Source organism: Cannabis sativa, chromosome 6 (genome assembly GCF_029168945.1).
Source record: "Cannabis sativa cultivar Pink pepper isolate KNU-18-1 chromosome 6, ASM2916894v1, whole genome shotgun sequence".
Classification (NCBI taxonomy): Eukaryota; Viridiplantae; Streptophyta; class Magnoliopsida; order Rosales; family Cannabaceae; genus Cannabis; species Cannabis sativa.
Genome location: NC_083606.1, coordinates 49,179,639 through 49,207,208, shown reverse-complemented (window position 1 = coordinate 49,207,208; position 27,570 = coordinate 49,179,639). Strand labels below are relative to the sequence as shown.

General features: G+C 34.6%; 1 protein-coding gene across 2 annotated transcripts; it reads right to left on the bottom strand.

The window, feature by feature from the left end:
* Positions 1–17,996: 17,996 nt before the first annotated feature.
* On the bottom strand, positions 17,997–23,636 carry LOC115724772 (uncharacterized). Of its 2 annotated transcripts, none has more exons than XM_030654119.2 (8): positions 23,186–23,636; positions 21,834–22,305; positions 20,679–20,844; positions 20,499–20,549; positions 20,209–20,391; positions 19,984–20,077; positions 18,734–19,506; positions 17,997–18,641 (listed from the first exon to the last, which is right to left on the bottom strand). In XM_030654119.2, the coding sequence occupies exons 2-8, from the start codon at positions 22,295–22,297 to the stop codon at positions 18,291–18,293; spliced, it is 2,082 nt and encodes a 693-aa protein (XP_030509979.1). In that variant the 5' UTR covers positions 22,298–22,305; positions 23,186–23,636; the 3' UTR covers positions 17,997–18,290. The 2 variants fall into 2 exon arrangements, with proteins under 2 accessions (XP_030509979.1, XP_030509977.1); XM_030654117.2 differs by having other exon boundaries at positions 18,734–19,509; positions 23,186–23,566.
* Positions 23,637–27,570: the final 3,934 nt, after the last annotated feature.

The following is a 27,570-nucleotide window of genomic DNA, read 5'->3' as shown; positions in this document are numbered from 1 at the left end:
TAAATTGACCCCAAAATCTCTTTTCTTCGCAATTAAGCCCGTGCTTAGTGAAAATTCTTAAATAAGGCATAGTCTAATTTAAGAATTATAATTGATTAATTTAAATCAATTAACTGAGTCTGCAAGCAGTATTATCTCAACTAGTGAGGGGACAATGGGCCTATATAGTCGAGCTTTCAGTAAGTAGATCTAGAATTCACCAAGTAAATTCTCAACTTACTACTTCCGCCTTGCGCCACTATAGATTTTGAATTGAATAGCACTCTCAATTATATAGAACACTCTATATGTACTACGATATAAATACATTATGATTATCAGACAGAAGGTTTTAAACGAGTCTCATATTATGCCATATTTCATACATCCAGAAATAACCAAGATGTATTACGATGTAAAGCCCTCTATTGGTGGTCAGATATGAAAGGTGACATTGTGGAGTATGTGTCAAATGTTCAACTTGTCAGCAAGTCAAGGCAGAGCGTTAGTAGAAATATTTCAACCTCTGAAAATACCTGAGTGAAAATGGGAAGAAGTAACCATAGACTTCGTGGTTGGATTACCAACAACGGTAGGGTTCTATGATTCTATCTAGGTAATTGAGGATAAATGTACAAAGTTACCACAGTTTCTTTATCAGTGCGAACTACGTATACGGTGGATTAATGTGCTAATTTATATGTAAAGGAAATAGTTCAACTCTGTGGTACTCCAAAGTTAATTCTCTCAGACTGAGATCTAAAGTTTACATCTAAATGCTAGATTTTGCAATGAGCAATGGGTACCAAGTTAGATTTCAGTATAGTTTTTCACCCTCAGACTGATGGTCAGTCTGAGAGAATTCTTCAAATATTTGAGGATATGCTACGGGCGTGTGTATTGATTTTGAGGGTTTCTAAAGTAAGCATCTTTCTTTGATTGAGTTTTCATACAATAATAGTTACCTGAGTACTATTGGTGTGGCACCGTACAAATGCTTTACGGAAGAAAATGTCGTTCACCCATTCATTGGAATGAAATCGGTGAACAGACGAACCTTGGACCTGATGCGGTCTAAGGAATGAGTGAGGCCATAAGAAAGATTCGAGTTCATATGTTTGCCTTATGGAGTGGGTGGAAGAGCTATGCTGATCCAAAGTGTAGAGACATTAAATTCCAAGTTGGGAATTTTATCTTTCTTCAGGTGTTTCCAATGAAGGGAACTCGAAAATTGGGAAGAAAAGAAAGTTAAGTCCCAGATTTATTGGTCTGTTGAGTTTCTGAAAATGGGAGGTCAGGTAGCTTATCAGCCAGCCATACTCCCTGCCATATCTGGAGTTCACAACTTGTATTTTAATGTTTCAGAAGTATGAGGCAGATACGATCCATATATTGAGTTACGAAAATATTAAACTTCAAATAAACCTGTCATATGAGAAACAATCGATCTAGGTTTTTGGACAAGAAAAGAGAAAGCATTGCGGAACAAAGACCATATCATTAGCTAAAGCGATGTGGATGAGCAACAAGATAGAAAGGTGACTTAGGAGTTAAAGTCACAGTTGCGGGAACGGTATCACGAGTTGTTTAGACAAATTTCGAGGACAAAATTTTGTAAGGAGGGGATAGTTGTAGTATCCCAGAAAATATAATGATGTTTAATTGGGCATATCTTATTAAATATGTGATTATATTGATATTAGAGTACGATTATGATCTTACTTAAGCTAATTGTGTGATAATTAGTGTAAATCTAATTAATTATTAAATAAAGCATAATTTATCAATTACAGAGATTTTATCAGATTATGTGGGTATAATAGATACCACTTTTGAAATAAAAAGATTTTCGGGTTTAGCGGCCATGGAAACTCGACAGAATGGTCAGAAATGTCACGACAATAATAGATGAGTTGAATTGGAATTATACCGGACTAGTTTAGAATTTTAAGTGGTCAATTTGGCGGATTAATTAGGTTTTACAAAAATACCCCTAGGGTGTGTTATAGCTTAAGTTTTATGGGAGGGGTAAAATGGTCATTTTACCCTAACTTGTCTTTTGTGGTTCTCTAGTAATTATGTTGGTTGAATACTTAAGTTATTATATGTTATCTTAATTACTTTTTCTAGAAAATTAAAAGAAAAAGAAACCCTAAACTAAGTCACATTGAGTGTTTACCATCTTCTCCCTCTCGTGGCCATAGAAACTCAGCAAGCTTTAGGGATTTTCTTGTTACTTCAGCTGATCTCTTCCAAGTTATGATCAAAGATTGAAGTTGTACATACTTGATGAGTTTTCTTTCCTTTCTCTTTGTTTTTTTTTTCAAGTTAGATTAAGTTTGGTTGCGATTTCTTTGGGATTTCATGGTTGTTAGGTAGTCTAGGTTCAAAGCTTATTTTGGTTTTAATTTTAAGGCTATTTAGGTTTAAATTGGTTAAAGGTTATGGCTGTTTGGACTGGAATTGGAAATTTTGATTTGAGAACCTAGTTTTGGTTCTAACATGGTGGTATTTGGATGAATTGTTGTGAATTGCTGAGTTGAATACCTTGTTTTTATGTTAATAAATTGTTCTAGAGCTATTGGACAGGTTTGGAAAGGTTTTGGTTCGGTTTTGGGGGAAGAAAACCCAAGAAATTTTGCCTACCAGAACCGGTCGACCGGTTGGTTCTGGTGTAACAAAACTGGTCGACCGATTAGTCTGCAGGGGAAATTCTCGATTTGCTTTGAGATCGGTTTTTGGCTCAAGGTGATATCCAGTATCTAGTTTAGGTTGTTTAGGTGTTGTATGGCTAATTTTGGAGCTAGTGGAAGTTAGGGTTTGTCCAGTTTAGGGTTTTCTCCTGGAACTTTGATTTAAGGTATTTACTGAATTTTCGTTATCGTGACATAGAACCCGGGATCGTCAAGCGTTGTTTCCATTCAGGTCCGCATGCACACCTAGTTTCTGTACTGAGGTCAGAAAAGCAAATTTTCTTTAACGTGTTCACTTCCTCTTTATTACTAAACATGAAAATATTAACAAACTAAAGCATAAAATTGCACAAAATGAAACTAAAACTAATTAAAAATACTTTGAAAGCACATTTAAAAGTAACACAAATTAAAACCTAACAAGTAAGAAGAAGAAGAAAGAACCGAGGGGGCAAGGTGATAATTCCAGAAGAAGAAAAAGAAAAGGAAAAAAGGGAAGAGATGAAAAAAAAAAAAGTTTTGTAATTCTTTTTATTTTTTTTTTACTTTTTTAATTATTTTTTAAAAAATTTAATTATTTTAATTTTATTAAGAAATTGAAAATTAAGTGGACCAATCAAAACATAACATGTGTATATAAACAATCATCCTCAACATTTAACTGGAAGAGTAAATAACAATTAAGGTGAAGCAAGGTCAGGAACAATGAATCTCTTTATCATAAACAAATTCATTTTGCAAGTTCGTTATTACGGACAATACCTACAAAGCAAAGGATTTCTAGTGTCATTTGAAGCAGTTTTGGGACATCCTGTGTGGAAACTATTTTGTGTTTATGGCACACCCTATTGTACTTCTAAAGCAGAATATTGGAGTTGGCTCACGGAGAAAGTGAACGAGTGCAGTGATCCCTGGGCTCTTGTGGGAGACCTCAATGTCATTCATGACCATACGGAGAAGGTAGGGGGCAGGAATTTTGATGCTAAGGAAGGAGAATTATTGAGAAAATTTCTGTTTAATTGTGGTGGAGTTGATCTGGGAAGCGATGGTGGTGTGTTCACTTGGCAGAACTCGAGGATGGCCCCTAATCAAATTCGGAAACAACTTGATAGAGTAATTGCAGATGTGAAATGGTGCACTGAATTCTCTAATGCTCGGGTGCAGAATTACCCTATAATCGGTTCGGATCATGCTCCTATTCTCCTGGACACTTGGGGGGATAATTTGAGGTTGAAGTATCCTTTTTCATTTTCTTGAGGTGTGGACATCGAGAGATGATTGTAGGCAGGTGTTAAAAATGCTTGGAAGGAAGAGATGGAGATGGGGCTCCCTTGAAAGCTCAGCAGAACCAAAAGAGACTTGAACGTTTGGAACCAAAATGTATTTGATTTCTGTGATAGAAAACTGAGGCAACTTTGTGTCCAACTGGAGAGAACGCAAAAATTGCCCATTACTCATGCTACACTTCCTAAGGAAGCGGAGATTCAGATGGATATCCTTGATATGGAGGAGAAAATGGGCAGAATTTGGGGTCAAAAGTCTCGTGAGAATTGGCTAAGGTTCAGCGATGGAAATACAAAGTTCTTTCACGCGTCCACCTTGATCAGGAGAAGACATAATTATATTGGTGCAGTTAGTGGCGAGTTGGGGCAGTGGATAAGAGGAAGGGATGATATTGGGAATTATTTTCAAGATCGGTTCAAGGCTATTTTCAATTCCTCTAATCCTCAGATAGACGCTGATCTGGATACTCTGATTTCTGAGAAAGTGACGGAGAGGGAGAATGAAGAGATTTGTCGAATCCCTGGTAATGGCGAGATCAAAGATGTGGTGTTTAAACTACACCCCCTCAAAGCCCCAGGGCTAGACGGATTTTCAGGTATCTTCTTTAGAAAATACTGGACTATAGTTGGTGATTCGGTTTGTAAGATGGTGCAACAATTCTTTATGTCTGGGCAAATGATGGAAAGAGTTAATGAGACTTTTATTAGTCTGATACCCAAGACTGCTAATGCTGCCACCTTTGATCAATTTAGACCTATAAGTCTGTGCAATTTTGGGTATAAAGTAATCTCTCGTATCCTAACGGATCGTCTAGTGTCTCCCTTTCAATCGGCTTTCATCCCTGGCTGATGGATTGTGGAGTGTTCTCTTATGGCTCAGGAAGTTCTACATTCCATGCAAGGCAAGAAAGGAAAAGTGGGGGTAATGGTTGTTAAGACTGATATGAACAAAGCTTACGATCGTTTCGAATGGGGTTTTCTTTTGCGGGTTTTTAAAGCGAATGGTTTCTGTAACAAGGCTTGTACCCTTCTGATGCAATGTATTACGACTATTAGTTGTTCTATTCTGCTTAATGGTGCTCCCTTGGCTCCTTTCAATCCTAAGGGAGGCCTTCGTCAAGGAGACCCGTTATCGCCTTTCTTGTTCATCCTTTGTAGTGAAGTTTTATCTAAACTTATTCTCCGAGCTGAAAAGAATAATGATTTAAATGGTGTTCATACGAAAAGAAATGCTAGTCCCATTACACATCTCCTCTATATCGACGATTCCATTTTTTTCTGTAGTGCTAATGCTAAAAATGCGGGTACCCTGCTGAATTGTCTTCACAAATATTAAAGTTGGTTGGGACAAAGAGTTAGTAAAGCAAAGAGTGGAGTGGTGTTTTTCCCTAATACTAGCCGTGTTTGTAGAGAGGAAAACAAAGGGATTTTGGGTATCAATAACCTGAATCCCAAAGAGAAATACCTTGGAAACCCCTTCTTCTTCACTGCTAAAAGGAGGGACAACTATCTTTTCTTGAAGGACAAAATTCTGGGAAAGTTGGAAGGATGAAAAGCTAAGCAACTATCTCAAGCAGGGAGAACAACTTTGGTAAGTTGGATTCTTCAAAGTATACCCAATTATTTTATGTCTACAGTGCAAGTTCCTAGTACCTTGTGTGAGGAGTTGGATCGGGTGGTGGCTAAGTTTTGGTGGGTTGGTAGTGTGGAAAAAAAGCACTATTGTGCGTTGAGAAGTTGGAGCGAATTATGTCAATCGAAGAGATGTGGGGGGCTCGGGTTTAGAAGATTTAAGGACATGAATGTGGCCCTTTTGGCTAAACTTTGTTGGATGATTTTGGAAGAGAAGGATAAGGTTTGGGTGAAACTCTTTAGAGATAAGTATTGTAAAAACAATGATGTGTGGACTATGGAGAAAAATGGAAGTGACTCGAGATGTTGGAAAGCAGATATGCATCCACGGTTGAAGCATTTCTGCTGGAGGATGTTTGGCGATATACTCCCCACCAGAAGCAATCTCAGATTCCTGCATTCAAATTACCAAATATGTGTCTTTTGCCACTCTGAAGTGGAGACTGCTTTCCACCTATTTTGCCAGTGTCATTGTACTCGGGCAATTTGGTTTAGGACTGACATCAGAATTTAGGAGGGCCATTGGGGCAATTTGATTGAGTTTGGCCAATGGTGGTGTAATCTGAATGATACAGATATGCAGGTGACGATTGCGATGTTGTGTGATTCAATTTGGAATTGGCGCAATGATTGTGTCTTTAATAGGCAAACAGATGATTTGGAGGAGATGTACAAAAAATTCACTCTTCGGACAAGGGATTTCGTTTTCAAAGAGAATTTGGTTTGAGCAATGTGAAGAGAAACGCATAGATAAACTATTGGAAATTATTTTACCAGGATCTTAGATCTACTTACAAGTATGTTGATTAACAACCTAAATATGAACTTTCTAAAACGATGAAATAAACACATATAAAGTTTAGGAAACCTTACATTGGGTGCAGCGGAATTAAATGACTCCTTCTGTTTAGATCTCTAACCCTTGTATCCTTTCTGTCGCAGAGTATTATCAAGATCTGAACCTGGATCTCTTTCTCTGATTCTTTAGTGCTGAAACTCCTTCTTGCTGAAAGTCTTTCTTCACGATCTTCCTAACTATGATTGAGGTATCACTTGCTGTGTGTGGGCACTACTCTAATCACTAAGGGTTTCGAGATATTAAGGAAGAAGAGAGAGAGAGAGAGTGGTCGGCCAAGGAAGAGAGAGAGAGGCTCAGATTTTCTGAATGAAAAGTGTAATTTTCTTGAAGCCTTCACTATCTATTTATAGCAACCCACTAGGGTTAGGTTTGAATTATTTGGCATTAAATAATGAAAATATCAGAGGATAAATCCTATAAAAGTGGCCGGCCATGGCAGATTGGATTTGGGCCTCACTTTTTGCAATTTTGCAGTTTTATCACTTTTGCATCTGATTTTCTCAAAAACGCCAATTTTCTAATTCAACCATTTAAATGTCAATTCTAACTATTTAATAACTATAAATAATTATTAAATAATATTGTCATTTATCATATTTATTAATTGAACCATACAAAGTATCATAATTAACAAATATGCCCCTAAAAACTATTTCTTTACAATTTCGCCCTTACTTAGTGAAAAATTCACAAATAGACATAGTCTAACTTGAGAATTATAATTGATTAATCAAAACCAATTACATGAGTCTTACAAGCAATATTATCTCAACTAGTGGGGGGACCATGGTATAACCGAGCTTCCAATAAGTAGATCAAGAATTTATTACTTAAATTCACTGACTTATTAATTCTTCGTTGAATCCACGCATAGAACTTAGAATTGCACTCTCAGTATATAGAATGCTCTATATGTTCCACCATATAGACACATCATTAGTTATCCATTGTTATAATCCTAATTTGATCAATGATCCTCTATATGAATGATCTACACTGTAAAGGGATTAGATTACTGTTACACCCTACTATGTATTTTATCCTTAAAACACTTGACCCCGTATAAATGATATATCAGCTTATGTGAAATGAGTACTCCACCATTTATTTTCGTTTGGTCAAGCTCGAAGGAGATCATCCTTTGCTTACTATTCGCCAGATAGAAGCTATAGATTTCATGTTCATGTTAGCGCTCCCACTCAATTGCACTACCGTGTTCCCAAAATGTACGTATCCCCCTGACCTAAAAGTAGGCTTAACTAACAAATCAAAGAACACGAATAGCCTTTTGAGATTGAGCCTAATCATAACAGGATTAAGATCATTTGATCTAGGATCAACTAGGCAATATTGACTTGAATAGATTTTACGGTAACTTTAATAAATCTAAGTCAAAGTTCAATATCGGTCCCTTCCGATGCATACTCCATGCATCCAACCAGAGCTTTACTTTAACCAAATGTTCTGGAAAGAACGTAGCATTTCTCCAAATGCAAGTAAACTCTTGTTGTAGATTATCATATCAGTAAAACCCTGTGTCTGATAAATCTAGGAAACTTTATTCACATAGTCATGTTTACTTTCCAAAGTGTTGACAACACAATAAACAGGATCAAGTATGTGAAAAGGGTTTCAGAGGAATTTATAAATCAAATAGACAAGCAATTGATAAAGTGAAAAGGGTTTGCTTCTCTTGTGGCTTCGAGGTTCCTTACTGTTAGCTATCGCTCCATTATTATCACAAAGTAGGACCAGAGGCTTTTCCATTCCAGGGACGACTCCGATGCTGGTGAAGAACTTTCTTAGCCAAACAAGTTCTTTAGCAGCTTCGGCTGCAGCTATGTATTCAGCTTCCATAGTCGAGTTCGATATCACGGTTTGTTTTGCACTTCTCCAAACCACTGCTCCACCCCCAAGAGTAAACACCATCCCAGATGTAGATTTCCTGTCTTCAAGACTTGCCTGGAAATCTGAATCAGTGTAGCCTATTGGATTTAAAGCACCACCCTTGTAGACTAACACAAGATTCCTTGTAGTCTTTAAGTATTTCAGAATATACCTAACTGCATTCCAATGTTCCTGTCCTGGATTAGACTGATACCTGCTCACGATTCCCAATGCATAGCAGATGTCAGGTCTAGTGCATAACATTGCATACATAAGACTTCCAACTACAAAAGCATAAGGAATTTTTGCCATGTCCTCTATCTCTTGAGGATCAGTAGGACACTGTTCCTTAGATAGACGGATACCATATCTAGAAGGCACGTTTGCCCCATTGGTGTTGTTCATGGAGAATCTCTCTAAAACTTTGTCAATGTAGGTTGTTTGAGAGAGAGCAAGGGATCTGTTCTTCCGGTTTCTGATAATCTGAATACCAAGAACATAGGCTGCTTCACCCAAATCTTTCATATCGAATTGAGTGTTGAGCCATTCCTTGATGTGAGTCATTTTCTTGACATTGTTTCCAATAATCAAAATGTCATCAACATAAAGGACCAGGAATACTACTACTTGGTCTTCCTTGAGTTGGTAAACACAAAATTCATCTTCATTCTGAAGAAAGCCGTAGGTCTTGATGATTTCATCAAACCTTTTGTTCCATGAGCGTGAAGCTTGCTTAAGTCCATAGATAGACCTATTTAATTTGCAAACTTTCTTTTCCTGCCCTGGAAGAACATAGCCTTCTGGTTGCTCCATATAGATGGTTTCTTCAAGTACCCCATTAAGGAAGGCAGTCTTGACATCCATTTGTCAGATTTCATAGTCGAAAGCAGCAGCTATGGAGAGAAGAATTCGGATGGATTTGAGCATGGCAACAGGACTAAAAGTTTCCTCATAGTCCACGCCTTCTCTTTGGGTATAACCCTTGGCTACATGTCTAGCTTTAAAAGTTTCGACTTCGCCTCCAGCTCCTCTTTTCTTCTTGTAAACCCACTTGCATCCTATCGGATGATAGTCATCAGGTGCGTCTACATATTCCCAGACTTTGTTCTTTTTCATTGAATCCATTTCTGAATCCATGCCGGCTGACCATCGTTTCCGTTGCGGACTAGCCATTGCCTGTTTATAGGTTAATGGGTCGTCAGCAATACCGTCACCAACGACCGTATTGATTTCACCATCCAAGCCATAACGAGCTGATTTTGTTGAAACCCTCCCACTACGACGAGGAGCGGTGATCTTCTGAACAGGAACTTTAGCAGTAGTTATCTCACTTGGTTCGAATGAGGGAGTGGGATAGTCCTCTTCATGAGTGGAAGAGAACAGAACATTGGAAGGACTTATATCTGAAAGCATTTCCTCCAACACTACTATACTTTGTGATTTGAAATTCTTAATATAGTCATCTTCAAGGAAAGTGGCGTTTGTTGAAACAAACACTTTATCATCCTTGCGACTATAAAATAGTCCACCCCTAGTCTCTTTAGAATTTCCGACAAACATGCAAACTTCAATTCGTGACTCAAGTTTGTCGTCTTTCTTTCTTAAGACATGAGCAGGGCACCCCCAGATTCTGTAATGGCGTAAACTAGGTGTACGACCAATCCATAGTTCTAAAGGTGTCTTAGGGATTGATTTAGATGGAACAACATTTAAAATGTCGGTTGCCATCTGAATAGCATATCCCCAGAACGACGTAGGTAGAGTTGAAAAACTAAGCATGGACCTAACCATTTCCAAAAGCGTGCGATTCCGTCTTTCTGCAACTCCATTTTGCTGTGGAGTGCTAGGGGCGGTTAATTGGGATTCAATTCCAAGTTCAATTAAATGACCTTTGAACTGCATATCCATATATTCTCCACCCCTATCAGTTCGCAAGATCTTTAATGATTTACCTAATTGGTTTTGAGCCAATGCGTGAAATTCTTGAAACTTTGCAAATGTTTCAGATTTCTTATGCATAAGGTAAAGATGTCCATATCTGGAGTAATCGTCAATGAAGGTGACAAAATACTCATAACCACCTCGGGCTTTTACATTCAAAGGTCCGCAGACATCGGAATGCACTAACCCTAGGAGTTGTTTGGCACGCTCTCCCTTTGCAGAGAAAGAACGTTTAGTTATTTTTCCTTCCAGGCAGGACTCGCATACTGGCAGTTCACCTAGGACGACATTTTTCAATGGACCGTCTTTGGTTAGCCTATTGAGTCTATCAAAGCCTATATGACCTAAACGTAAATGCCATAGATATGTTTCATTATCATCAACGATCTTTTGCTTTTGTGGTTTCAAGGTTTAGCTACCTTAAAAAATTTGTTATTTAGGGCAAATGGTGTTTCTGGTCTAAGAACATAAAGCCCCTGTTCCATGGATGCAACACAAATTTGAATGTCATTTCGAGAAATGGTAGAACCAGAACTCGAAAAATCTAATTTGTATTGTTGCAATTGTAAGCATGAAACAGAAACCAAGTTTCTACTGAAATTCGGAATGTATAAGACATTGTCTAATTCCAAAATTCTGTTTTGAAACTTGAGTTTGGCTTTTCCTCTAGCTCTAACCGAAACCATTTCGCCATTACCAACTTTAAGTTTCAACTCTCCGAATTTCAAATAATTCCAATTGTCAAGCAATTGTAATGAACAACTTACATGGTTTATAGACCCAGAATCAAGAATCCAAATGGATTTATCATTCTCTAACACACATGATTCGAAGACTAAAGCATTACTGCTTATTCGTTTGTGATTTGTTGTTCTTGATTGTACAATTTGTTGTGAAGTATAACTTGAGGAAGTGGAATCACTTTCTCTTATCTTCTCAACTAAGCTTGAAGTAGTAGGATTTATGGAGTTATGAACTATTTGCTCTTCAGAGTGAACAATTCCCAGCTTACCTGCTTTCTGGAATTTAAAGTCCATCATGAGCATATGTGAAGTATTACTCTAACAAGGAGTTTATAACTTCAAGTTCAATTGCTAAGATATTAATTAGGAGTGGAATGGGAAGAGGGTTATTGGCACTACAACACATCAATAAAATAGAAGTAAGGTTTTGGTTCAAAATTCATACACAAGTTCAGAAAATAACAAATAATCACATATGTTATAAAAATACTAAATCTAACATAGTTTATTTTCCAAGGTTTCCAACATAATGAAATACAGTGTCCCGGTAGGCGAGAGCCAAAGATAACATTAGTTGAATAGAGTAGTCAGCTCATCTAAAATTAAACATTTTAGCAACCTTTTATTCGATCAAAATGAGAATCCAAGGTTGTCCCGGTAGGCGAGAGTCAAGGTTATTCTCATTTTATGAGCTTCCACCATTGTTTCATGTTTTATGAGTTTATCTCTATGTGGTCACCGTAGGGGAGAGTCTAATAGAGACAAAAACTCACAAAACACTTATCAAATGAAATCTTACGGTGTTAAAAGTGTTCAACGAATAACCATCCATAGGGGGACGAAGTCTAGCGTCTCGAGGTTATATTGAAAAAATTAACTATTGTAAGACCAACAATGGAGATCGAATATCTTTTGATTAAAGCTCATTATTTTTTTTAAAAAAAAATTATGTATTTTATTTAATCATCTGTTCCATATTATAATAATGAAAAATTACAAATTAAAGTTGGTTTAAATAAAAAATCAACTTTAATTAAATTTCAATTATTATTTAAATTCGAAAAATAAATTCGAATAAATATCGAACAAGTTCCATATTATAATAATGAAAAATTACAAATTAAAGTTGGTTTAAATAAAAAATCAACTTTAATTAAATTTCAATTATTATTTAAATTCGAAAAATAAATTCGAATATAATGGAACAAATTTGAAAATATCTTGTTTAAGTTGTTTTTAGAAGAATCTAAAAAATCAACTTAAATATCTTTCAAATTAGACTTAATTAAATTTAAAATTAAGTTGTAACCACTTAATTTGAAAATATTCCATTTTAAGTTAATATTTGAAAAAATATCAACTTAAAAAATATCTAAAGAATCTTAATAACCAATGCCTAAAATTCCTCAACTTAATTTGAAATTTTAAATCCAAAAGATATTCAGATTTAAGCTTGTCAGTTATAGATAACTAAATATCAACTTAAATAGGAATATTTAATGAAAAATTAAATTAAGCTTCAGAAAGAATCTAGATGGTTATAATTCTATATTTAATTAAATACAAGAAAATACATATAGTTTAGCTTAGAATATAAAATTCTTTAAACTATGATTTTCTTAAATTAATTTCAAAATAAATGAAATTAATTATGTTGCTAATCAATTTTATTAGGTTAAACTAATTTAATTAACCTAGTACAGTTATTCAAATCAGGCAAATGGGCCTTCACAATTGGGGTGGTTCATGTGAGGGGGTGCTGGGTTCAGTATGTCGTACCTACTTCTATGGCTCTCAACTCTCACACAAGGCCCAAAAGAGAGGAATTTAACCTTAAAATGAACAACTGTTATTAATTGAATAGGCCCAAAACTAAATGGGCCTAAATAAAATCTATCAAGAACTATGATAATTTATTTAGCAACAACAACCTATATGCATCTATAATAAAATTAAACATATAGGCTAACACAGGCACACAATTTGGATGGATCCTATCATGTTGCTAGGTCATACACAGATGAAAGAAGATTGTAAATATACCTGTTACAAATTATTTACTTGACCAAGGGAGCCATGAGTTAAAATCAGATCATTGGATCTGTCAACAAGTTAACCATGGTTATTTGCAATCAAGCAATAATAGGTTTTAAAAACTTACAAACAAGCTAAAACATATACTCCTGTAACAAGGTTAGCTGGATAGTTGGATGTAGGATTTATTTAATTTTAAATAAACAATTTCGGAAAAAAAAATTAAATAAAAAAAAGTATTTATTTTCGAAAATCATAAAATAAAATAAAATTTAAAAAAAAATTGAAATTAAAAAAAATATTTAAAATTAAACCTACAATTTTGAAAAATTAGGTTTCAACCAACCTAAATATCATTTCAAAATTTGCTAACTACTTTAAAAATTTAATGTTATTTTATAAATAAAATTAAATAAAAAATTAAAAAAGATAAATAAATATCTTTTTTAGATTTTAAATGTAATTTAAATAAATAAAATAACAAAATTTAAAAGTTAGCAAAATATCTTACATCTATTTAAAATTACATGATTATAGTTATCTTATTTTAAATTTAAATAAGGTCAAATTATTTAAAAAATATTTAATGTTAAAAATTTAATATCTCACCTTAAATTTAAAAATAAGATAAGATATAATCAAATTTTAAAAATAAGATAGATAATTAAGCAAAAAAGATAGATATTTACTATTTTCAAATTTAAATTACACTAATATCATGAATTAAATTTAAAAAATATTAATTAATTTAATTATAATAATTAGAATTGAATTAGGAATAATAAATGTATAAATACAGAACTACACAAAAAATCGGAAGTTAAATCCATGAAATAGCATGAAAAATCGAAGAAAAACGAAAAAAAAAATACGAGCTGTACGGACGGTATGCAGTGGATACCCGTCCGCGCGCGCATAGGAGTGCACTGCCGAGGTTTCTCGGCACAGGAGGGTCACCAGCATGATTTCCGCGCGCGGATGCTGGTTGCCCGATTCCTGATTTTTTTCGAAACTTCAAAAAATCATAACTAATTCAAATTAAATCGAAATTGAGTTCTGTAAAAAAGTAACTTGCTTAATTTTTTCCATACTATCCAATAAAATAATTCCAGAAATAGCTATTCAATTATTTTTCACGAAAATTTACAAACATCAATCAATCATTATATAACACTCAATACAACATGATACCATCCAAAACATCAAACAATCGTTTTAAAGTCCAAATTTCTTGCAAGCAAATCAATTACCATGGCTCTGAGGCCAGTTGTTGGAAATTATTTCACCAGAATCTTAGATCTACTCACAAGTATATTGATTAACACCCTAAATATGAACTTTCTAAAACGATGAAATAAACACATATAAAGTTTAGGAAACCTTACATTGTGTGCAGCGGAATTAAATGACTCCTTCCGTTCAGATCTCTAACCCTTGTATCATTTCTGTCGCAGAGTATTATCAAGATCTGATCCTGGATCTCTTTCTCTGATTCTTTAGTGCTGAAACTCCTTCTTGCTGAAAGTCTTTCTTCACGATCTTCCTCACTATGATTGAGGTATCACTTGCTGTGTGTGGGCACTACTCTAATCACTAAGGATTTCGAGATATTAAGGAAGAAGAGAGAGAGAGAGTGGTCGGCCAAGGAAGAGAGAGAGAGAGAGGCTCAGATTTTCTGAATGAAAAGTGTAATTTTCTTGAAGCCTTCACTATCTATTTATAGCATTCCACTAGGGTTAGGTTTGAATTATTTGGCATTAAAATAATGAAAATATTAGAGGATAAATCCTATAAAAGTGGCCGGCCATGGCATATTGGATTTGGGCCTCACTTTTTGCAATTTTGCAGTTTTATCACTTTTGCATCTGATTTTCTCAAAAACGCCAATTTTCTAATTCAACCATTTAAATGCCAATTCTAACTATTTAATAACTATAAATAATTATTAAATAATATTGTCATTTATCATATTTATTAATTGAACCATACAAAGTATCATAATTAACAAATATGCCCCTAAAAACTCTTTCTTTACAATTTCGCCCTTACTTAGTGAAAAATTCACAAATAGCCATAGTCTAACTTGAGAATTATAATTGATTAATCAAAACCAATTACATGAGTCTTACGAGCAATATTATCTCAACTAGTGGGGGGACCATGGGTCTATATAACCGAGCTTCCAATAAGTAGATCAAGAATTTATTACTTAAATTCACTGACTTATTAATTCCTCGTTGAATCCACACATAAAACTTAGAATTGCATTCTCAGTATATAGAATGCTCTATATGTTCCACCATATAGATACATCATTAGTTATCTATTGTTATAATCCTAATTTGATCAATGATCCTCTATATGAATGATATACACTGTAAAGGGATTCGATTACCGTTACACCCTACTATGTATTTTATCCTTAAAACACTTGACCCCGTATAAATAATATTTCAGCTTATGTGAAATGAGTACTCCACCATCTATTTTCGTTTGGTCAAGCTCGAAGGAGATCATCCTTTGCTTACTATTCGCCAGATAGAAGCTATAGATTCCATGTTCATGTTACCGCTCCCACTTAATTGCACTACCGTGTTCCCAAAATGTACGTATCACCCTGACCTAAAAGTAGGCTTAACTAACAAATCAAAGAACACGAATAGCCTCCTGAGATTGAGCCTAATCATAACAGGATTAAGATCATTTGATCTAGGATCAACTAGGCGATATTGACTTGAATAGATTTTACGGTAACTTTAATAAATCTAAGTCAAAGTTCAATATCGGTCCCTTCCGATGCATACTCCATGCATCCAACCTGAGCTTTACTTTAACCAAATGTTCTGGAAAGAACGTAGCATTTCTCCAAATGCAAGTAAACTCTTGTTGTAGATTATCATATCAGTAAAACCCTGTGTCTGATAAATCTAGGAAACTTTATTCACATAGTCATGTTTACTTTCCAAAGTGTTGACAACACAATAAACAGGATCAAGTATGTGAAAAGGGTTTCAGACGAATTTATAAATCAAATAGACAAGCAATTGATAAAGTGAACCAAAACATACACAAATGAATGAAAAATACTTCTGTTTCTTTATTGATGTTGAATAAAATAGATTACATTGAAATGGAATTTTATTTAGGGCATAAAACCCAACAGAAACTAGTGTCTTGTTCGAATGAGTTGGTTGGGTCGTGGTGCTGTAAGGTTGATGCCTCCATGTTTGAGGAGGAGGCTGGTTTTGCAGCGGTTCATGTTGATGAAGAAGATTTGGGCAATTCACTTGTTTACTTGGGTTGGACCAAAGTGACTGGTGTGCTGGAGGGCGAGCTTCAGGGTATTGCGTTGGCCCTTCGGATGGCAAAGGACAAACAAGCTACTTTTGTAAAACTTGAGACGGATTCCTTGGTTGCTGCTGCAGCCTTTGAGAATGCTCATTTACCATTTGGTTGGAATACCTATCCTCTGTTTTGTGAGTGTTTAAATATGTTTAAGTCCTTTGATAAGGTTGTTGTGTGTCATGTGAGGCGTGAGAATAATGTAATGGCTGATGCGCTTGCCCGTTGTGCAAGAGTGCATAAGGCAGAGGCCACGGGTCTCTTAAGGGATGTAGCCCCCTCTTGTGGCTACTAGTTGTCTTTTGCTTTTAATAAAAGTTCTTTATCCATCAAAAAAAAAAAAAAAAACCTACAAAACAAAGGATCGAACTAATGATGTATACAATACTTGAATTCTAGATGAAGATGCTACATAGTTGGTTAACTAAAAGAATACCCTAAAATGATTATCTCATGTACTAAAAGAATACCCTAAGATGATCATCTCATGTCTATTAAGTAGGGGTGTTCAATAAAATTTACAAACCGCCCAACCCGAATAAACCGCCCAAACCAAACCGAATAAACCGATAAAAAATATAACCCGAAATAATACAATAAAAATCCAAACCGCCCAATGAATATATTGGGTGGTTTACAAATTATTCTAAACCGCCCAATTAACCCGAATAAACCGAATTAAACCGATTTATATATTTTTTTTTATAAAAGTGTATATATTATATCACATAAATTACATTTATTAGTTAAACTATTTTGTATTTAAAGTTTAAACATTTTAGTGTTTAACTTAAAACTTAGACTTTATAGTTAATAGTTTTTATTGTATTTGGATATTGAAGTTAAAGTTTAAAATCTCTACCATATTTTATTACTTTTTTTATTCAATTATTTTATGTTTACTCAATTATATTTATCTTATATTAAGGTTTTTAAAATTAATTTAAACTATAGTATTTTTTAACTTGAAATATAAATAATATATTTTTATTTTTTAAAAAATCTAATTATTTGAATAGTAGAAACTAACAATAATAATTATAAAAAAAAAGTGAAGAACGGTTTGGACGGGTTAACCCGACCAAACCGACGAAATCATTGGGCGGGTTGAACTTTCTCTAATTTTTGATTGGGCGGGTTATGGTTAAATATTTGCAACCCGATATTTATATTGGGTTGATAAAAATATGCTATAACCCGACTAAACCGACCGACGTACACCCCTACTATTAAGAACGAATCAAATCAGATTGTTCTATTTCTCAATATAATTTTGCCGTAAAAAAATCAACTTGTGGAGTAAAGTGTCACACATTGTATAGTTCAAATAATTTTGCCACTAATAATCCTACTTTTAAAATAGGGTGATAAGCTCTTCAATGTTATTTTTTTTAGTTACCATGTTTGAATGTTTTTCAGTTATTTTAAAATTTATTTATAGCGTATCACTAGTTGATTGACATATTTAAGTGTTTTTGATGTCGTGCCATATTTTCGTTGTTTTTCAATTATTTTCCTTTACTGTTTTCTCTTAATGAAGAAGTCTTACTTTTGTAATTTAAATACTTTAAAAAATTAAATTTGTAAAATTACAAATAAAAAGTTTTAGTAAAGCCATAAATAATATGTATAAATATATAAATGTATTTATGAAAAAACCCCAAATAAAAAACCTCAAAAGAGAATTATTTTTTGGCAAACAGTAAAGATATGACAGAGGTATGCAATCAGTTACATGTCCAACAGCCTGATAAAGTTCACCCAGAAGGAGAATCTACATAAGAGCACTCAAACAGCACAAACTAAAGCCTCAAGCAGCCACATAATAAAAGTTTTTCCCTCTCAATTTCCAAAATATCATCACATAATACCTTTGTGTGGCTCTCCACATGGTGTCTTAGAAACCAGCCCATCCGGCAGGTTGTGATGCTGCTTTGTTCTCCATCATCTTTGCCTCACCACTGCGCTGAGAATTATTTCCATCTCCAAATGGCCTTGACATTTGCGAGCTCCCAGTAGGTGCGGCAGTAAAATTATCTGTTCCAAAGCCCCATGATTCAAAACCAGAATTTACTTGCGTGGGTGGCATGTTCTGCTGCCCATTTCTCGTCCTGACAGATTTGCTCGCTGAAAGAGGTTGCTGTGACTTCGTTTCCTCTGCAAAAGGCTGCCACATCTTTGCCTCGGGGCTCACAGTGCTCCTGTTATCCTTCTCTTGCTGGAGTTCCCTAATTGCTCCATCTCGTAGCTGTTGATCAAAGGATAATATATCAAACTAAAGAAAAAAAGCTAATACCATTACAGTAGCAAGCATGTAGATTTTCCAAAAAGAAAACATACCAGTGGAGCTCCAGAAGGCCGTATCCCAGGGGAAATTTGATTTCTTGAAACATCTTTGTTTGGTGATGGCGTTTTAGCTGCAAGTGCTTGTTTAAGTTCCTGTAACTCCTGCCTCTGCGATCGACAAATGGCAGATAGTTTTTCGAATTTGGAGGTCATTTCAGCCTTCTCAGAGTTTACTTGAACAAGTTGTTCCTTCAGCTTCTCTAATTCAGCCTCCAAGGCTTCTTCTTTACTTGATTTTTTATTGATACCGGCTTCTGGGCTGAGTTTTCTGGTATCAAATTCAGCAACAAAAGTGTTAAAAGAGTTATCACGGAAACTTTCTAAGCTGCCAGTATTTGATGCCTTGGACCTCTCAACGTGATGATCCCTGTCTTTTTGAAAGAAACTTAATTCAAAGTCTTTTGATGATCCGTCCTCAGGCTTGGATCTTCCATACGAGTTTCTTCCTACATTTTGGCTTTGTGTTGTTGTATCTTCTTTTCCATGGACAATGTTCTTTGATAAAAGTTGATTATCTGCACGAAACTTATCATGCTTTGCCATACTATGGCTGGTTGGCTCCTCATCGAATTTCGGCTCACTCTTGTCTACCAATGACTCCTTTGCATGTTGTGAGGACCAGAAAGCACCAAGCTGCCCAGCACCTCCTCCTGCCTTAGATGTAGGTTGATGTGATGAATCTCTAGAAGGTTCCAAAGTTGAAGGTGGGGGAGGTGGGCTTCTACGAGGCATAGACGGTGACTTGTTTGACGGCAACCTTGAATTACCTGCTGAAATGCAATTAGAAAACACAATATTCAAGTCAAAACCTGAAACATCTTATCTTTTTGCTTAAATAAGAAAAATCTTTTTTCCCTCATCAATGAAAAAGAAACACGCAGAGCAATGACAACAATTTCACTTGCAAAGGAACATGAATCATAAGAATAAACAAAGAAAATAAAATAGCAGGAACCTGGCTCGCATTATTTCTACAACTCAAAAGTTAAATGTCAAATACATATTAGTAAACACCAAGTGTACTCCAACAAAAGTCATAATATTCAAGATAAATTTCTATTCCAGTTAATTCTTGAATCAAAAACGGAATTTCCAGAATTTCTTCTTACTTTAGATTAAAAAGAAAGGAAAAAAAATTATATAGAGAAATTTACAAGACTTGAGGGTCAAATAAATTTTGTTGTGCCAAAGAAGTATAAGACAACACTTACTAAAATTTTACAACATATTAATAATTTCATCACCTTCATGTGTTTCAGTAGACTTCATTTCAGGTGGCCTATCAGGTAAAGACTTCTGTAATGCCACAGGTAACTGCTCATTGACACGAAACCACACCTGCAGCATAAAACAAAAAAGCATCAGAAAACAGAATCTAAGGTCCTTCTCCCCATCTTTGCTGATGCACAGATGATCTAAAACTAACCTAAATTGATGGAGATGAATGGCCAATCAAGCAAAGCGCTTGCCTGCGTGATATCTGGTCTGTCGTCTGGTGAAGATTGAAGCAAGTCTTTGATCAGGTCCGTAATTGTTGAGCTGTACTTAGGTAATTCCGGAATGCGATAGTTCCCGTTTAGTATTTGCAGCTTTGATTCTCCATCAAATGCACTTTTGAAATAGCAAATGCGAAAAAGAAGACACCCAAGAGCCTGTAAAGTAAGAATGCAACCTTAATTCTCAACAAATTTTAGGGAAATGCATATTTTTAACTGTTCAAAATCTAATTTTGCAAAAATTAAGTTGCCAGTCGACTTACCCAAATATCCACCTTCTCATTTATAAGTTCTCTTCGGAATAGATCCCACATCTTCAAAGAAAAACACAAAAAAATTATTTACAAAAATACTCAAACCAATAAAGTAATGCAAAATCAAATCAAAACTTGCTACAACCAAAGAACACTAATGAGAATTTTGAAAATCAGATTGTTTTAGACCTCGGGAGCTCTATAGGCAGGTGTTGTGTGCTTTCTGATATTGTCCTCTTCTATGCCCATCTCTTCAGGCTTCTCAAAGCGTTTGTGATTCGTAGAGGTGCTACCAAAATCACACAGCTTCCACAATCCATCAGGACCTAAAAGAAGATTCTCAGCTTTCAAGTCCCTGAAGAAAAAGGAGAAAGAAATTGAACAAAATAAAATCACCAAAGAAGGAATGCAACTATATAAAGAAATAAAACTCCTCTTAGCAAGAAAGAAAAGAAAATCATATCATTCATCAAATGTTTTAGTTGTAGATGAAATTCCATCTAACCTAGAAAAACAAATTTGAAATTGAGAGATTGTGCTTCAATGATAAGATAAGATCGAGAAACCTATGACTCATTTACAAAGCAGGTTACACTTTACATGTAGCATCCATTATTACTAGTTCCTAAGCAAAACAGAAGCCCAGCTACCAATGGAAATAATAGTAAAACCAATCAAATAACTGCAAAAGCAATCACTAACAGGACACAGTTTATGTGACACTGAGCTAGTTCCTTTATAAGATGCAAATATATATACTTCTCAATAATTACTATCCATTAATAGTTATATATATATATATAAAAAAAAATTCTTTGGTGAATCAGTTTTGATAAGTATCGTAAGATATTTTTTATTTTTGATATATAAGAGAAATTATAACCTAAATTTAGGTATATGATAGTGTACATTGTAATTATATTAGGTATTCTACTTGTTTAGAGAAATTTTTTAATAATTTACAATGCCGAAAATACAACTCAAATATTCAGTTGCACAAGGTTCTGTTTTATTTTATGCATGTGCAACAGAATATTTTGAACTTTATATTTTTTGACAAGGTAAAATATTCAAAATTTCTCGAAAACATACAGGTGTCTTTTACAACTACAATATAAATCATCATATAAAAAAATTGGGATATATTTTCTCAATGTATGAAAAATAGGAAATGCTAAAAGTTATGCACCTACCTAAAAAACTCTCTATATAATATATTTAGGTTTGTAAAATTAGTAAGTGTGCAAGCAATATTATTAACCCACACATTTATATATATATATATATATATATAAGTAATTACAGTAAATGGAAAATAAAAGATCAATCCAACATCTAACACACCTGTGAGCAATAGGTGGAGACTGGCAATGCATTGCAAAAATTGCATTACACATGTCTCTGAACATTGCAAGGACTTGTTTTTCATCAAAATAACCTGAGCCTCTACTATCCAGCACACTGACCAGAGATTTCTCACAAAATTCCATGACAAGGAACGCTTCTTTAGTTCGTCCCATATCCAAGATGGTATGAGCATAGAGTGTAACTATGTTAGGATGTCCTCTAAGGGACTTCATAACCGAAATCTCTTTCATCACCAAATCTAATGACTCGTCATCATTGCATATGATGTGCTTTAAAGCATACTGCTTCGACACGTGAAGAGTGTCGCGAGCTAAGTAGACACATGAAAAGCCTCCTTCAGCAATCACATTTCGAATATGTATTTTAAGATTCCCCACATCCATAGAACGGCCTTCAAGCCCAGCTGCCTCCTTTTGCATAAAGGGTTTGAACCTCCACATGATTGGAACTATATTTAACAGACAGTCAGCATAAAATATCGTCAAACTCGACTAATGCCATTAAATAATCCTAGCATCACAATTTTAAATACGTAGAATACATAACGAAGCACCAATTTGAAAGTTTCAAATGATATAATTTTCAATCATTACTAATTTGATTAGCAACAATTTTATTATTAAACAAGATGAATTCCAATGCAAAACTATCTAGCACCACTTTTACAGATCATGAAAACCTTTCGTTTGGCTATTAAAAACACAAATAAATAGTTTTACTAATAAATAACATTAGAATTATAAAATAAAAAAGTTTCCAAGCTCTCTCTCTATTAATATATTAATAAATATAAGATGAGCGCCGGGCTCCTTCTTCCAAAAATATGGATCGTTACTTTTCCTCACAACATGTTCATTCTATCATCAATTCTCTTGAACCAGAACCTCATAAAACTCAAAAAGGAAATCTGGACACACCAGTGACCAGCTCGTTTAACTTTAATGCGTTAGTAAAACCTAAGTTAAATCAGGACCGCATTAACATGAGTACATGACATCCATTTATCTGCATTAGATCCAAATACATGATCCGATTATGATTACACAATCCGATTATAACACAGAGGATGAAGGATCCAATCCACACACACATATCGAAGCTACAAATTCCATAAACGAAAGATAAATTATCCAAAATAACTAACAACAAAAGCTCGAAATCGTCAAATAAGATCGAGATCTTTAAGTCTAAAAACGTTTTCACACAGTCCAACATAAATGTAGATTTTCAATCTCAAAAAACTCTCCAAATTCCAAAATTTTCTCATCTTCAACTATAAGCAACCAAACACATCAAAAACGAATAGCTATAGAGAAGGAGAATGTTACCTCAAAGAATCGGATGAGAGAGAGAGAGAGAGAGAGAGAGAGAAACCTCTGAGATCTGAGACTGAGAGAGTTTACGTGCTGATCCAGATATGTGCCAAGAAAAAAATAATATATAAATTTTTAAAAAGGAGATTTTTCTTTTTTAAAAAAAAAATAATAATGAGAAAAAATATATATAAAAATGAGAAAGGGAAACGAAATGAACGGAAAAAGTGTAAGGTGCGGGGCGGCAAATGGATTTGGCTACTGCGTCGCTTTTATAGAGGCCTTTTGTTTATTTCGATTAGAAGCTACTCTGCTTTTCACATTACAAGATTGCATGATTTGTACCGTTGATTGCTTCAGCTTATCTAAACGAACGGTGGATATATAGGAACGCGCCTTACCCGTTACTCTGGAAACGAAGAAATGTGTATTAGTAAAATTCCGGGTTAGTTAAGTTCAATTAGACGGTATAGAATATAGATAATTAGAAGACCCTCCCTTATTATTGTGGGTACGTGGTAAGCACTAGCTGCTTGATTTGTTAATAATTTTCTAAATTGTCTTCCAGATATTTTCAGTTTGTATAAAAATCTCAAATTTCAAAAACTTTAAATAAAATAAATCGCGTTCGTATTTTGTGTACTGATAATTAATCGTAAAATTATCAAATTTTAAATTTTGATATTTATGATTTTTTTTTTTTTTATGAATCAGAGAATTAAATTGCACAAAACTATTTACAGGAGCACTTCACAATTAGAAGTCTCAATTAATACAACTATACCTACTTTGTATTTATACTATTACAAATCATAAAACCATTCCCTATCTTTACATTTCAATTTTTTGGGCAAAACCATGATAATTCGGCTTTTAACTCTCTATTTCAAATTCTCCATCAGCCTGCTACAACTCGGCAGATCTTCCTGCCAAATACACTTATTCCGAGCCTCCCATATACTGTATACTAACCCTGCAATGACAGCAGCCAGCACATTCTTCTTGAATCTACTCACCTTCGCTCTTCCAATCCACCTTATAAGCATAGGCAGATTTGATGTTGAAGCTCTCCAATTCAGCCAACATTTGGTTTCTTGAAGGCATTGGACAGCAAAGGGACATTGAAAAAATAGATGTTGTGTGCTCTCCTTTTGTGTGTTACATAACATACAACATTCCTCCACTTGTAATCCAAACTTCACAAGTCTATCCCTTGTCTTTAACCGATTCAACATAGCCAACCATAGTATGACACTATGCTTTGGGACATTTAGCCTTGCCCAAACCTCATGACTCCAAGAAACTTGATTTGCACTCGGTTTAAACAGAGAATAACCAGCTGAAATAGAGTATTTTTGTACCTGAAACATAGCAGGGTCTTGCTTTGTTTTTGAGAGTGTCCTTGAGAGCTACAAGTTTCTTCCAATACCAACTAGAGTGAATGGAAGCCGAGTAGTCCCACCAGTCCTCCCTCTTAATGTACACACTTTGAACCCATCTTAGCCATAAGCTTTCTTGGTTGTTTGCAATAGCCCATATGTATTTGCATATAGCAGCCTTATTCCATTCCTCCACTCTTTTAATCCCTAATCCTCCATCTCTTTTCTGTTGACAAATATCCCCCCAAGCTACAGCCCCTGCCCCATAGAAGGTAGCTTGACCTTTCCACAAAAATTATTTTACCAAGATCTTAGATCTACTCACAAGTATGTTTATTAACACCCTAAATATGAACTTTCTAAAACGATGAAATAAACACATATAACGTTTAGGAAACCTTACATTGGGTGCAGCGGAATAATATGACTCCTTCCGTTCAGATATCTAGCCCTTGATTCCTTTCTGTAGCAGAGCATTATCAATATCTGAACCTAGATCTCTTTCTCTGAATCTTTGATGCTGAAACCTCCTTCTTGCTGAAAGTCTTTCTTCACGATCTTCCTCACTATGATTGAGGTATCACTTGCTGTGTGTGGGCACTACTCATACACTAAGATTTTTGAAATTGAAGGAAGAAGAAAGAGAAAGTGGGTTCGGCCAAAGATAGGGAGAAAGAAGGCTCAGGTTTTTCTCTGAATCAGAAGTGTAGAAAATTTAGTGTAATTTTCCTGAAGCCTCCACTATCTATTTATAGCATTCCACTAGGGTTAGGTTTGAATTATTTGGCATTAAAATAATGAAAATATCAGTTTAAATTTCCTACAAAAATGGTCGGCCCTATACAAGTGGATTTGGGCCTCACTTTTTGAAATTTTACAGTTTTATCTCTTCTGCATCTGATTTTCTCAAAAACGCCAATTTTCTAATTCAACCAATTAAATGACAATTCTAACTATTTAATAACTATAAATAATTATTAAATAATATTATCATTTATCATATTTATTAATTGAACCATACAAAGTATCATAATTAACAAATATGCCCCTAAAACTCTTTCTTTACAATTTCGCCCTTACTTAGTGAAAAATTCACAAATAGACATAGTCTAATTTGAGAATTATAATTGATTAATCAAAACCAATTACATGAGTCTTACAAGCAATATTATCTCAACTAGTGCGTGTTGGAAATTATTTTACCAGGATCTTAGATCTACTCACAAGTATGTTTATTAACATCCTAAATAAGAACTTTCTAAAACGATAAATTAAACACATATAAAGTTTAGGAAACCTGACATTGGGTGCAGCGGAATTAAATGACTCCTTCCGTTCAGATATCTAGCCCTTGATTCCTTTCTGTAGCAGAGCATTATCAATATCTGAACCTAGATCTCTTTCTCTGAATCTTTGATGCTGAAACTCCTTTGCTGATGATCTTTCTTCACGATCTTCCTCACTATGATTGAGGTATCACTTGCTGTGTGTGGGCACTACTCATACACTAAGGATTTCGAAATTCAAGAGGGAAGAGAAAGAAGAAGTGGCAGCTAAAGATAGGGAGAGAGAAAGGCTCAATTTTTCTGAATCAGAAGTGTAGAAAAGTTAGTGTAATTTTCCTGAAGCCTTCACTATCTATTTATAGCATTCCACTAGGGTTAGGTTTGAATTATTTGGCATTAAAATAATGAAAATATCAGTTTAAATTTCCTACAAAAGTGGCAGGCCCTATACTAGTGGATTTGGGCCTCACTTTTTGCAATTTTGCAGTTTTACCTTTTCTGCACCTGATTTTCTCAAAAACGCCAATTTTCTAATTCAACCATTTAAATGCCAATTCTAACTATTTAATAACTATAAATAATTATTAAATAATATTGTATTTTATCATATTTATTAATTGAACCATACAAAGTATCATAATTAACAAACATGCCCCTATAAACTCTTTCTTTACAATTTCGCCCTTACTTAGTGAAAAATTCACAAATAGACATAGTCTAATTTGAGAATTATAATTGATTAATCAAAACCAATTACATGAGTCTTACAAGCAATATTATCTCAACTAGTGGGGGGACCATGGGTCTATATAACCGAGCTTCCAATAAGTAGATCAAGAATTTAGCACTAAAATTCACTAACTTATTAATTCTTCGTTGAATCCACGCATAGAACTTAGAATTGCACTCTCAGTATATAGAATGCTCTATATGTTCCACCATATAGACACATCATTAGTTATCCATTGTTATAATCCTAATGTGATCAATTATCCTCTATATGAATGATCTACACAGTAAAGGGATTAAATTACCGTAACACCCTACTATGTATTTTATCCTTAAAACACTTGACCCCGTATAAATGATATTTCAGCTTATGTGAAATGAGATCTCCACCATTTATTTTCGTTTGGTCTAGCTCGAAGGAGATCATCCTTTGCTTACTATTCGCCAGATAGAAGCTATAGATTCCATGTTTATGCTAGCGCTCCCACTCAATTGCACTACCGTGTTCCCAAAATGTACGTATCACCCTGACCTAAAAGTAGGCTTAACTAACAAATCAAAGAACAGGAATAGCCTTTCAAGATTGAGCCTAATCATAACAGGATTAAGATCATTTGATCTAGGATCAACTTGGCGATATTGACTTGAATAGATTTTACGGTAAGTTTAATTAAATCTAAGTCAAAGTTCAATATCGGTCCCTTCCGATGCATACTCCATGCATCCAACCTGAGCTTTACTTTAACCAATGTTCTGGAAAGAACATAGCACTTCTCCAAATGCAAGTAAACTCTGTTGTAGATTATCATATCAGTAAAACCCTATGTCTGATAAATCTAGGAAACTTTATTCACATAGTCATGTTTACTTTCCAATGTGATGACAGCACAATAAACAGGATCAAGTATGTGAAAAGGGTTTCAGATGAATTCATACATTATGTACATATAATCATGAAATAAATCATGTGAACCATGCAACATTAAATGTTATTTCTGATCTATAT

Bases quoted from the DNA above. Each gene is read 5' to 3' on its own strand.
- LOC115724772 (XM_030654117.2), bottom strand. From the start codon at position 22,297: ATGTGGAGGTTCAAACCCTTTATGCAAAAGGAGGCAGCTGGGCTTGAA. The intron at 20,078-20,208 runs GCAAGCGCTTTG...TTTATGCTGCAG, and splicing joins ACAGACCAGATATCACGCAG to GTGTGGTTTCGTGTCAATGA. The intron at 18,642-18,733 runs GTATGTTTTCTT...TTTGATCAACAG, and splicing joins GGCCTTCTGGAGCTCCACTG to CTACGAGATGGAGCAATTAG.